General features: G+C 43.6%; 1 protein-coding gene across 3 annotated transcripts in view; it reads left to right on the top strand.

Moving 5' to 3' along the window:
- WDR48 (WD repeat domain 48) overlaps positions 1-12,045 on the top strand; it is a 46,086-nt gene that overhangs the window by 20,730 nt on the left and 13,311 nt on the right. For all 3 annotated transcript variants that reach the window (XM_046002369.1, XM_046002368.1, XM_046002370.1), the window contains 4 exons: positions 3,971-4,195; positions 5,879-5,953; positions 7,065-7,167; positions 8,208-8,305. In XM_046002369.1, coding sequence (XP_045858325.1) covers positions 3,971-4,195; positions 5,879-5,953; positions 7,065-7,167; positions 8,208-8,305 — 501 coding nt within the window. The remainder of the gene's footprint in view (positions 1-3,970; positions 4,196-5,878; positions 5,954-7,064; positions 7,168-8,207; positions 8,306-12,045) is intronic.

Raw genomic sequence — 12,045 nt, 5'->3', positions numbered from 1 at the left:
CAAACACCGAGCCCCATTTTCAGTTAAGACCTAACACTACCCTGTACCCCTGCCTCCCCCAGCTATGTTTTCTCACGGGCCAGGGAGAAGCCCAGAGCTAACTGGAATTGATCGCGAGCAGGTTGGGAAAGGGAGAGTAGGGAGATGGTGCGATGAGAGGTGCCATCACTTCTGTGGAAATTACATCGTAGGAGCTGCCTCACACATGGACTAGAGAAACCTTTGTCTCCAGAGGTGAGAGAAAGGTTTGGAAAACTAGCCAAAACCAGGAACTCATCTTCAGAACCAGGCAAAGAGAGGCTTGAAGATGCCCATGGAGGTCTTTGGAAATGCAGAAGGATCTCAATGTTAATGTACTTTGTGGTGTGGCCTAGAGGAGAAAATTTCATGTTACTTGTCCTTAGTTTACTCATCTGCAAAGTAGGGACCGTAACATTTAGTTGTATGATTGTGAGAAGATTAGAAATAGCAAATATATTCTTGTCTATAGGCCATGGCATTTTCTAGCACTGTTGAGTTCCTTTCCAGCCCCATTTTCTTGAGAGTCTAAGAATGCCAGTTCGGTCAGCTCTTCACAGTTTGCAGTGTAACTCTTGGGCTACACCTGAGATGGCTGCCCCTGCCTTGTTCTGTGAGGTTCGTTCAGGATTTGACTGTGTCTTGTGGTCTTCGTGGGACTGAAATGGGACTGTAATGGGACTGTGGGCAACATGGTTTTCAGTAGGAGGCTGATAGGCTTGGCAGACTTTCTAAAGCTCCTCCTGCTGCTATACTCCTTGCCTTGTTTCCTATCTATATAGTCATGAATGTGCTTTTTAGGTAGCACGTATGGTTACAGATGCACTTCCATGTGAAGTCAGCTCCGCTTACTGTAAGCAGACCGGTGGAAATGCTGCCCTTGAGTGGTAGAGCACATAATTACGCAGATACCACCATCCTTGAGTGCCTCCTCCATCCATTTTCCTTCTTGGCAGCTAGAGGCAAAATGTAAACTTAACCACCAACTACACAACACACTTAGGGAATTGATCAGCAAAACAGCAATAACAACTACTTGTTCAGGTCAAAGGAGAAGAAAGAATCTTTTGACTACTGATTCTCAAACTCTTGTAATATACGAGAGAGAGAGATAGTTGCTGGGTGAGAGCACGTACCGCATCCCGCAGAGTTGCCCTGCAAGCTTCTAATGTAGAATCTCTGGTGGCATTGGGAGTCGGGGACTTGTGATGAGATATGCATAATAGGCCAGTGAATCCCATCGACATCCCCTTCATTTGTTGTGTTGTTTGTTTAGCAAATCTTACTGTTTGAGGACTGTCGCCACTGTAGTTGTTTTGAATGGTGCCAGTATTACTGGGCCAAGCCACCTGACATTTCTTCCCTTGTACTTGCTCAGGCAGTTGCTTGAGGAACTGGGACAGTCTTCTGTCTTGGTTTGAGTCAGTGGCATTCTTGTGTGTCCCTCACAGGGTTTTCCTATTATTGAAGTTTTGCCGAACCTAGTTTAAAGTCTAGGGGTGTTTAAGGGCCAAACCACTCCTTCCCCCAACTTACCTTGCCCACTTTGCTGCTGACCGTTGACAGTTACAATTGCATATACATTCCAGAAACACTTGTGTTGGTCAGCAGCAGCCTGGCCTCAATACACTGGTTCCCCTCGCACAAAACCGCACAAAAACCTGGTCAGGGCTGTAGATTCTGTGCCCCTAAGTCTGATGTAGTAGAACCATTCAGGTCCTTCTATCCTAGTCCCAAGAATTACTTCCTAGTGACAGGGTCTTCCCGTTTATCCAGTGGAAGGGTGGAGGTAGTGAGAAATGTTTGATGATTACTCTGGTTCCTGCAAGGTAGCAGGCACTAGAATTCCTATAAAATAGGCACATCCTTCAACCATACTACCAAATGCTGCAAAGAAATTGACCAGCATTGTACTTTATTTTCATTTTTTTAAAGATTTTATTTATTTGACAGAGAAAGAGACAGTGAGAGAGAGAACACAAGCAGGGCGAGTGAGGGAGGGAGAAGCAAGCTCCCCGCTGAGCAGGGAGCCTAATGCAGGGCTCAGTCCGAGGACCCTGGAATCATGACCTGAGCTGAAGGCAGACGGTTAACGACTGAGCCACCCAGGCGCCTCCAGCATTGTACTTTAAAAGTAATTGTTTTCTCCTTAGGGGCCTGCTTTTTAGTGGTCTTAGATTATAGTTGCCATCAGAGATTATTTTGTGTTCAGTATCAGAGTTGATACAGCTCTGTTCCCTCATCTGCTTTTAGCTGTACGTTTAGGTTTGGGACTTACCTCTTCTCTACTGCAAGTTGCCTGGGCTATTAGGACTTCAGCCTATCACCTTAGCTTTCCTTATCCTAAAGTTGTCAGACCTTACTCCCTGGAGATACATGGCCTATATCTGAGTGATTAAAGCTACACTAACACGGGCACCTGGTGGTGCAGTTGTTAAGGATCTGCCTTTGGCTCAGGTCATGATCCCAGAGTCCTGGGATCGAGCCCTGCATCCAGTCCTGCATCACCCCCCACATCTAGCCCCGCATCAGGCTCCCTGCTTGGCAAGAAGCCTGCTTCTCCCTCTCCCACTACCCCTGCTTGTGTTTCCTCTGTCAAATAAATATATAAATAAATTTTTAAAAATAAATAAAGCTACACTAACAGCTTTGCCACCTCAGAGTAGCAGTTCTTCTTGGACGGGGGAGCCCCTCCTTGCCCTCTCTCCATCAGATTGCTTGGGTCCTCCCACAGGTATGTCGGAGGTCTGCTTGTAACTTCCTCCAGACAGTTTCCTTGTTGGTTAGGCTCTTGGTTGCCTTGTCAACCAATTGGAGTAAGGATTTAAAACACTGATGCCCTGGCAATTTACGAGGGAGTCTCCTAGTGGGTGGTCATTTGATTAAACATGTCCAGAGTTCTAAAGGCCCCTTCCAGTCACAGGGCACGCCAATAAATCTTAATATTCTTGAAGGCCTCATCTATTCAGACACTTTTTAAGTCTCCAAGCTCACAACTATCTTCTCTTCTTTGAAGCTCTTTGCCTTCTTAATTTCTTACACCAGCACCAGCAGTTGCTTTTTCTTGACACCATTTTTCCCCCAAAGAAGCAAGTTTTTTTTCTCTTCTGCAAGTCACCACGGTAACTGGTGGTGAACCCCAGCATGCTGAATGTGAATGTGGTGTGGCCATTTCAGCCTCTTTCTATCAGAGTCACAGTGTGCTCAGCCCCACTTTGTGTGCCGGCACCTCCTATGTAGTTGATGCTCCTGAGCCTTCAGAAAGTGTCAGAATTGCTGATGTTAACTCTGAATGCTGAAGGTCCACATTTTATATTAATGTTGAACTTGAGGCTCAGCTGGGAAGTGTGCAAGGTCACAAAGAGTGAGTGATACGCCTGAAACTAGATTTTGCTTCTTATTAATGGAATTAGTGACTCTTATTAATGGAATGTCAGAGACCTGGCAGGCCATTAGGAATCCATTGCCGTGAGGGAGAGGTGAGACAGAGGTGTGACCTAGAGCTACAAAAGGCCTGTTGGCCTAGTGCAAAGGTTGTCAACCTTACTGTACCAGAATGACCTGGAGAGCCTATCAAAACACAGACTGATAGACCCTGCCAGAGTTTTTGCCTCATCAGGTTTAGAATCTGCCTCATTAGCTTTGGAATCAGTCCAGGAATCTGCATTTTTAACAAGTTCCCTGGGGATGCTGATTCTGCGTGTGGCCAAGTAGGAGAGGACAGAGGCAGTTTTGCTCAGAAGTTTCCTCTGCTTGAGCATGTACTGTTGCCTTAGGTCATTTCAGCCTGTGGTGCATGCTTATCAGAGGTCTTCATCAGAGGCAGAAATACAGGTTTTAGAAGTGGGTGTTTGACACTATAGAGTCAGGAGAGGCACCAAGTGCAGAGCACAGCAAAGCAGGAACTTTTCTGGCTGAAACTTATTCTAACTTCAACTTTCTCCGTTTTCAGTGCCTTTCTGGCAGTTCTGATGGGACCATTCGCCTTTGGTCCCTTGGCCAGCAGAGATGTATAGCAACGTATCGAGTCCATGATGAAGGTGTTTGGGCTCTGCAAGTCAATGATGCCTTCACACACGTGTATTCTGGAGGAAGGGACAGAAAAATTTACTGTACAGACCTAAGAAACCCTGACATTCGGGTACTAATTTGTGAAGAAAAAGCACCAGTTCTCAAGGTATGTCTGTATTTTAGTTTAGTGGTTAAGATTGTTACATGTACTAGCAATCTGGCAAAATCTGTATGAGAACCATGAATCAACTGTGGAGTTGTAAAAGCAGGTATTTTAATTTTTGTTAGTCACTTATACAGGAAATTGTGACTTCTTTGGTATCTCAGTGACATGTAGCTGTCCCACTGGCGAATCCTAGTGCGATTGGCCCACATTGCTCCTGAGCTCAGTTGGCCTTCCTAACCTGTCCTTAGTGGAGGGATGTGACAAGTTCAGGTATCCATGAGCAGACAACAGCAAAGCACAAGTATGTCCACTGCCCAAGAGGGAGGATGTGGAAGAGTTGCTCCAGAAGAGAGAACAAGCCAGTTCGTACTTCAAACCATGACTGCCTCAAAGTAGTCCTGATTGCTAATCAGTCAGGGTGAAAGGGTACTCCAGAAGCCGTCCACATTGACACCTGCTGAAAGTCAAGCCTGGACTGTCATCGTATGACAAGTTGCTCGGCTTCCCTGATAATCTCAGAACTACACATTAAAACCATAGTAAAGAGATTTCAGATTTAAAATGGAGGCATAAGGACAGCACTACTTCCTTTTCACAGAAGTCATCCAAAAACAAGAAAAGCAAGAAACAGAACTGCGGATACCCACGGAACTAAAAGACCCCTGAAACCCAGACCACAGTATAAAAGGAAGGGCTGAAAAAAAGGAATAGAGGTCGAATGAGAGCATTGAGGCGGTGTTTGTGGCCTAGGAGTGCACACATCCTGGCTGAGTATAGCTCTTCAACATAGGTGTTGCCCCCCGGAGGACAAAACCTGTAATCTAGGGAAGCAAGGGAGTTGAGGCTGAAATCAAGAGCCTGTGCAGGAAGCAGGCTGCTGGGGGCGGACAGCAGGGAGAAGAGTCACTGTGTGTGACTCTTGCAGCTGCCAGGATCTCTTGGCTGTGGAGGAAAAGGTGCAAGAACTTAGTGGTGCCATAACTGTGTATTAGAAGAAACATCTCTTTGAACTGAAGAGGATTCCTACTTGCTAGGAGTCCACCTGTCCCACTACTCCCAACCTTCAGTTTCCTGGCCCAGGAAGAATAGTGGATGACTGACCATAGAGTGATTTCATGTGCATGCTATCTACATGCATGGGTGTAGGGACATATTTCTGTGTGTTCTGTTTTAAAAATACAGAAGGTACACATTACACAGATATACTGTTCTTAGGTGAGGGAGGTGAATTATGTGGGTACTTGTCACTCTTGCTATGTTAGAATTTTTTTTGCTACAAACATTTTCAAAGAGGAAAAAGAGACCTACTTCCTTGTTCCTAGAAAAAAAAAATACAAAACACAAGAGTAACTAAAACAAAATTATGGTAAGTCACCCTTTTGACATTACCCATTTGGATCCCCTAATTATTTAATTTAAAATTACGCTGAAACTTTCAGCCACTGTTTTTGGTGAAAAGTCACCCCTATTATACTTGTAAAGGCCATTTTTCCTTTAGCAGAGACACTCCCTCATTATTCTGTGCAACCCTAGCTTTTGCCGCCTGCCACGGTGCAGTCATCGTACAGTCAGCATACAAACATGGAATGGAGGAGTTGATATTTAATAATAATAGGTAGCTAGTCCCAGCAGCTCAGGAGAGTCTGCATTCCACAGAGCAGTGTTTTTGTGCTTTGTTTTCAGATGGAGCTTGATAGATCAGCTGATCCCCCTCCTGCAATCTGGGTTGCCACAACTAAGTCTACAGTAAATAAATGGGTAAGGGAACCATCGTATCCCTGACAGAGGTTTGTAAACATGTGGTTTGTTATCGCAGAACTGCCAGATACCAGTAGCAAATGCTCGAGATGAACCTGATGCTCGGCATGCTTTTGAACAGTGGCAAAAATCTGAAAGCCTCTGTGAGTGCTCTGAAAGATTGACCTAAAATTAAGATAATAGTCCAGATGAAGCTTCTGACTTCTTTGTCGGGAGCCAAGATAGATATTTGATGTGCCTAGAGTCGGCGCTGTTGCCTGATAAAACCAGGAAATGTTAGTACAGCATCTGAGCTCACAAAACTGCCTTTGAAAACAGGCAGCCCAGGTCCAGGTTTTCTCCACTATCTGCAAGTTTGCTTTCCACCATTACGATTACCCATTGTCTCTAACCAAAAGAAATCAGAAGAGAATTTTTGCTTTTATACAATGGTGATTGCTTCTTTGTCTTTATACCATCTTGTCTTATAAAAGACTTCATATGAGCGCTTAACTTTTGGATAGCAAGGAATACCTGTACCAACATGGCAGGGACACTTGTTATGTTTCTGTTCTTCAAGTGTAAGAGAAAAATAGAAAAATTGTGCTTTCAAATTCATTCCTTTTTTCCTCATAGCATGAAGAGCAGGGATAGAAATAGAGGATAACCAAAGAGGTCATTATTAAAAGTGCTTTTAATTCTTAAATGTTCATTAAAGAAGATTTAAGTTTTCTTGCTTACCCGACTATATGTGGACAACAAAAGAGATAGAGTGTTTCCATTTGTTTCTGTTTATACACTACTCAAGTGGCCTTTCTCAGCTTTCTCAGTACTTGTAAAAAATGTTATATATCTTATCTAAATTTCATTGTCCCAATGTGAGAGCAACATAACTTTACCTGGAAGAATGCCCATTTTTCCTTCCAAAAAGACAATATTAATATTCCTATCTTAATCCTTGGTGTGTTTCTTGAAGTCATGGTAGATAATTACACGTTATGATTAAGTATTTTTTGGTTGATGTTACTGTTTTGGTTTTTCTCATTTGTCCTTTGTTTTTCTTGCCACTTTAAACAGATTGGCAAAGCTTAGAAAGCATAAAATGATTAAAAAATGAATTTTGTTCCTTTAGACCTTGAAGGGAATTCATAATTTTAGAGCCTCTGGAGATTATGACAATGACTGTACAAATCCTATAACACCACTTTGTACGCAGCCTGACCAGGTTATTAAAGGTGAGTAAGGAAGGTGGAAGGTATTATATCTTTTACCGAGGCTAATTATAGTTATTAAGAGTTTGACAAAAATAAAGGAGGCGACCTTCCTTTCAGTGTAATTCTGATGTCAATAGAAGACACGGTGTATTGGTTTATTTTTAATAGAAGAAAAATATTCTTTAAATGCTAGTGACTTTAAAAAGCAGACTTTCTTGAGGTAATCTTTTTGCCCAGCATCAGAATAGTCGTGGTCTGGGGCAGGCTAAAAACCACTTTGTGAAATACAGAGGGTTAAATGTTATCTTTTGGCACAAGTCAGATCCGGTCCCCGACTTCTCTGTGCTTCAGCTGGAAGTGGCAGCTCTGACTTGAAACACCCGAGTGAGGAGTAGAACGCTGAACAGGTGTTCATCACAGTTCCGTGTCCATGCTGATCCCTCTAGAATCACATGTGCATGCAGGAGGCAGAGTTAGAGATGGGACTGATCCAGACACCTGCTGTTAATCGCTTGAACTTTTCCCAGTGGTTAAAACTGTTTGCCCTTAACAGTTTTCCACTGGGAGCCCCTCGAAGGAGGGAGTTTTTTCATCTATAATCTGTTTTTTAAACTCAGACAGTTTTGGGGGCCCCTGAGTGGCTCAGTGGGTTAAGCCTCTGCCTTCAGCTCAGGTCATGGTCCCAGGGTCCTGGGATTGAGCCCTGCATCGGGCTTTCTGCTCAGCAGGGAGCCTGCTTCTCCCTCTCTCTCTGCCTATTGCTCTGCCTACTTTTGATCTCGCTCTCTCTGTCAAATAAATAAATAAAATCTTTAAAAAAATAAAATAAAACCAGACAATTTTTCTTAGGTTCGCCTTAAACAGCCATATATATATATATATATATATATATATATATATATATATATATAAATAAAACTGTATGTGTATCTTTTGACTCACCTTCTCCTTTCTGGTGGATTGTATGATTTCTGTTGTTACATGCCAATGAGTAATTACTGCCATATGGTGAATTTAAACAGGGAATTATTTTCCTAATTGTGTCGTTTTTTTTCCTTTAGGGGGTGCGAGTATTATTCAGTGTCACATTCTTAATGATAAGAGACATATATTAACCAAAGATACCAATAATAATGTGGCATATTGGGATGTATTGAAGGTGAGTAACTTTTTGTATTAAATATAGTTTATTGGGTCATGTATCCCCTTTATTTTTTGTTATAAAATACATATATGAAATAACCAAATTAATAAGTACATAATTAAGATTAGACTGAAATAATACTTTTTTTGGGGGGGGTGGATACTTTTCTATACAAGTATTTAGATGAGACCGTAGTTTATCTTTTTTTTTTTTTTTTTTTGAGGCCATAGTTTATCTTAAAAGCACCTAAAATTTTAAGTGGAACCATTTCTGCTATATTATATGCTGCCTTACCTTAAATATATCACATTTCCTTATCCTTGACATTATTGACATTTTGGGCCGAGTAAGTCTTTGTTGAAGAGGCCGGGATAGAGTGGGATCTGTCCTGTGCATGATAGGGTGTTTAGCACCATCCTCAGCTGCTACCCAGCAGGTGCCAGTAACCACCTTCCCTTCTACTGCAGCTTCAGTTGTGATAGCCAAAACTCTCTCCAGACATTGCTAAATGTTTAGGGGGAGGAAGGAAGAAGCAGCATACAAAGTCACCCCAGGATGAGACTCCTTAACAGTGCACAAAGTAAGTTTAGCCATTTCTTAGGATTTATAGACATCACTGTGAGTGTCACTTACAACTCTGGGTCATGTTACGATGACCCTGTGGGATAGTTAGATGTTTTAAACCATTCAGCCACATTCTAAGTAGCACTAAAGAATTTATAGGCAGGGCGCCTGGGTGGCTCAGTCAGTTACGAATCTGCTTTGGGGTCTACGGCCATACCACCCTGAACGCGCCCGATCTCGTCTGATCTCGGAAGCTAAGCAGGGTCGGGCCTGGTTAGTACTTGGATGGGAAGAATCTGCTTTGGGCTCAGGTCATGCTCCCAGGGTTCACATCAGGCTCACTGCTCAGTAAGGAGCCTGCTTCTCCCTCTCTTCCCTGCTCGTGCTCTCTCTTGCTCTCTCTGTCTCTCTCAAATAAATAAAATCTTTTAAAAAAATTTATAGGCAGGTTGAAGAGTTTGCTTTTCTTGGTGGTGATAGTATATTTGTTCAACACCTATTTCCTGAATTGAATGAATTTATGTGCAGAGAACTGTGTTGAGAGTCAGATAACAGAAAGTCTGTACCGTGATCCCCTCTGGTAGGGACAAGGGTAGGGAAATGGGAAGGCTTACAGATAAAAACACGAAATTACAGGGTAGTTTATGGACAGGGGCAATTACTCACAACTAGAGAAATCAGGCGAGCGTCTTCGTGGTGGAGAAATCATTTGAAGAAGGTCTTAAAGAACTCCAGCAGATGACTAATGGTAAGGCATTTTAGGAAGAGGAAGTGAGTGACAAAGGCACAGGAGGGAAGGTGGTGCTCATTCAGTGACTTTGACTTTTGTGTAATTGGAGACTAGAGGGAATGTTGGGGGGAAGCAGTAGGGGTGTAGGGGTGAAAGATGCCGTTCAAGTAATTTCCCAGAGAGTCTTAAATACAGGCCCCATGGTTGGCCTTCTTTGCTGTTCCCTGAAGAATCTAAATCTAAGATTGTACTGGAGTGGGAAGAATCCCATGCCCAGAGCAACAGTGGTCTGTGCGATGGGGAAGAAGCTGGAAGGCCATGTCTTCAGCATAATGACTTGGGGATCTAAAGGAAGAGACAGATGTTGGATACATGATAAGGAAGAATTGAAAAGCTCTGGGGTTTTGGTTCGGCTCCTGGTTAGAAGAAATGTCTGGATCTAAAGAATAAAATAAACAACTTGCTTTCTGAGAAGAAGGGAACTGTCTGAATAGAAACCTTGGCCTGCCTGACACTTTCCCTCCCCATGGGCATGGGTGTGGGAAGTCACATAATGAAGCAGTTGCCTGGTGAGCATGGTTGCTGGGTGAGAGGCTTTAGTAGATGAGTGGAAAATGAAATTGCAGCAGACCCCAAAAGTCCAACTGGTTTTTCTTAGGATAGAGATACACTTCTCAGGACCAAAGACTCGTGTTTGTTTCTCCTGTGGAGACTGGGAGGGTCCAGAGCAGACCTGAGGACCTGGTCAGCAGGAACTTGGCTACTCTCCCACTGACATGGCCTTCATTCTGGCCCGTGGCTGGGCTTCCCCTCATGCTGTCCAGCACCTGATGCTCTCCAGAAAATAACAAAATCTAATTGGGCCAAGCTACTCTTTCATGGTGGGCTGACTGATTTTCTGCCTGTGGATCTGATGTTCTTTTTCTCGGGCAGATTAGCCAAAGCCTTGGTAGAGTCCTGCTGTCTGAATGGGAGGTAGCTCTGCTTAGATGGGGCACTGACCTGGCATGTTCCATAATTGGCGTTTTTTGTGTCTCCAGCAGCTTTCAGTACCCAGACACTAGGCCCTGAAGTGTCAAGATCAAGTGACTGGGAGTGATGGACATGACATTAAACAGAAGTAGGGAGTCAGAAGTATTTAGAAATATAAGCTCAGAGTGAGAGAGTTGCATTCTAGTCTTGGTTCTGCTAGCTACTAGCCAAGTGATCTCTGGAACATGCTGAACCTCTCTAAACCTCTGTCTTTATTCCTAAAATGTGGGTGGCACCTATTTCTTGGTGAAGTTAAGGAGATGTTTCAGAAGTATTTATCATAGTGCCTGGCGCATAATAGTTAAGAGGCTGTTACACTAATGCAGGTGAGAGATCAGATATTTATCTGGACTAGGATGGAAAAAAACAGAATCATGAGGAAGGTATTGAGACCTGTGGATAAGGGGGAGCTTGAATAAAAGGGAGTATAAACAAAGTAGCAGAGTGAGTCCCAGGTTCCTGGGTCAGATAGTTTGGTAAATGGAAGTGATGGGCTGGGGGAGGCGATATAAGAGGGAAAATGGATTGTTGGGAAAGGGAGAACATGATGAACAAGACAGTGAGTTTGAGTTTATGTAAAATGTCTAGATAGATAGGTCCTCACACACCAGTGAAAGAGCCAGGCCAGTCAGCGGCTGGTGGATTATAACTGAAGCAATGGGAGCATCAGAGTTTCCAAGGGATACATCAGTGCTGAAGAGAGAAGAAACTAACCATCACCCTTTAGGGAACTGTTAGAAAAGAGCAAACCACAGAGGTATATAATAAAAAGGGGTTGGAAAACCAAGAGCTAATGGCAGGTCAAGAACTAAGCAAGCATTTCCCGAAAGGGCTTGTGGTTAGCTGGCCTACGGAGAGTTTATGTCCAATTTGGAATGTAATGTGCCTGGGATTTAACCAGTAGGAAGGATGGTGTTGTGGCAGGGGGGGTTGGGGGACAGCAGTCTTGAGGGAGTCATAAGAGCCCTGATAGAGTGGATTGTGGAGTGATTGGGAGGTAGTGGAGCAATTGTGGATGAAATTTGACTTTGGGGAGGTGGGAAGGAAGAGGATAGACGGATGGGAGGGTCAAGCAAAGGTTTTGTTTTGGTGTTCTTAGGTATTTTTGAGATGGGAGTAATGGGAGTGCATTTGCTGCTTACGGGGAAAAGCTGGAAGAGACATGAGAGGGTAGATTCTCCAAGAAGTGAGGGGATCTGGAGCACAGCAACAAGGGACACTTTTTCCTTCACAGTGGGAAGAACAGTAGTACTGAGTTAAGGGGATTTTGTCAAGGCTTCTCTAATTTGGAGGAGTGGAGGTTTGTGAGGGAGGTGACAAGGCTAAACAGGAGGAGGGTGAGATTTAACCGGGGTGTTGTAGGGAACTAATTTTGGAAACAGAAGAAACCCCAGGTAGCAGCAGTGGTGAGGCTGCAGACCGTACATTT

The sequence above is a fragment of the Meles meles genome, chromosome 4 (genome assembly GCF_922984935.1).
Source record: "Meles meles chromosome 4, mMelMel3.1 paternal haplotype, whole genome shotgun sequence".
Taxonomy (NCBI): domain Eukaryota; kingdom Metazoa; phylum Chordata; class Mammalia; order Carnivora; family Mustelidae; genus Meles; species Meles meles.
Note: the sequence above shows the minus strand (reverse complement) of the source record. Positions and strands in the feature narration are given on the sequence as shown.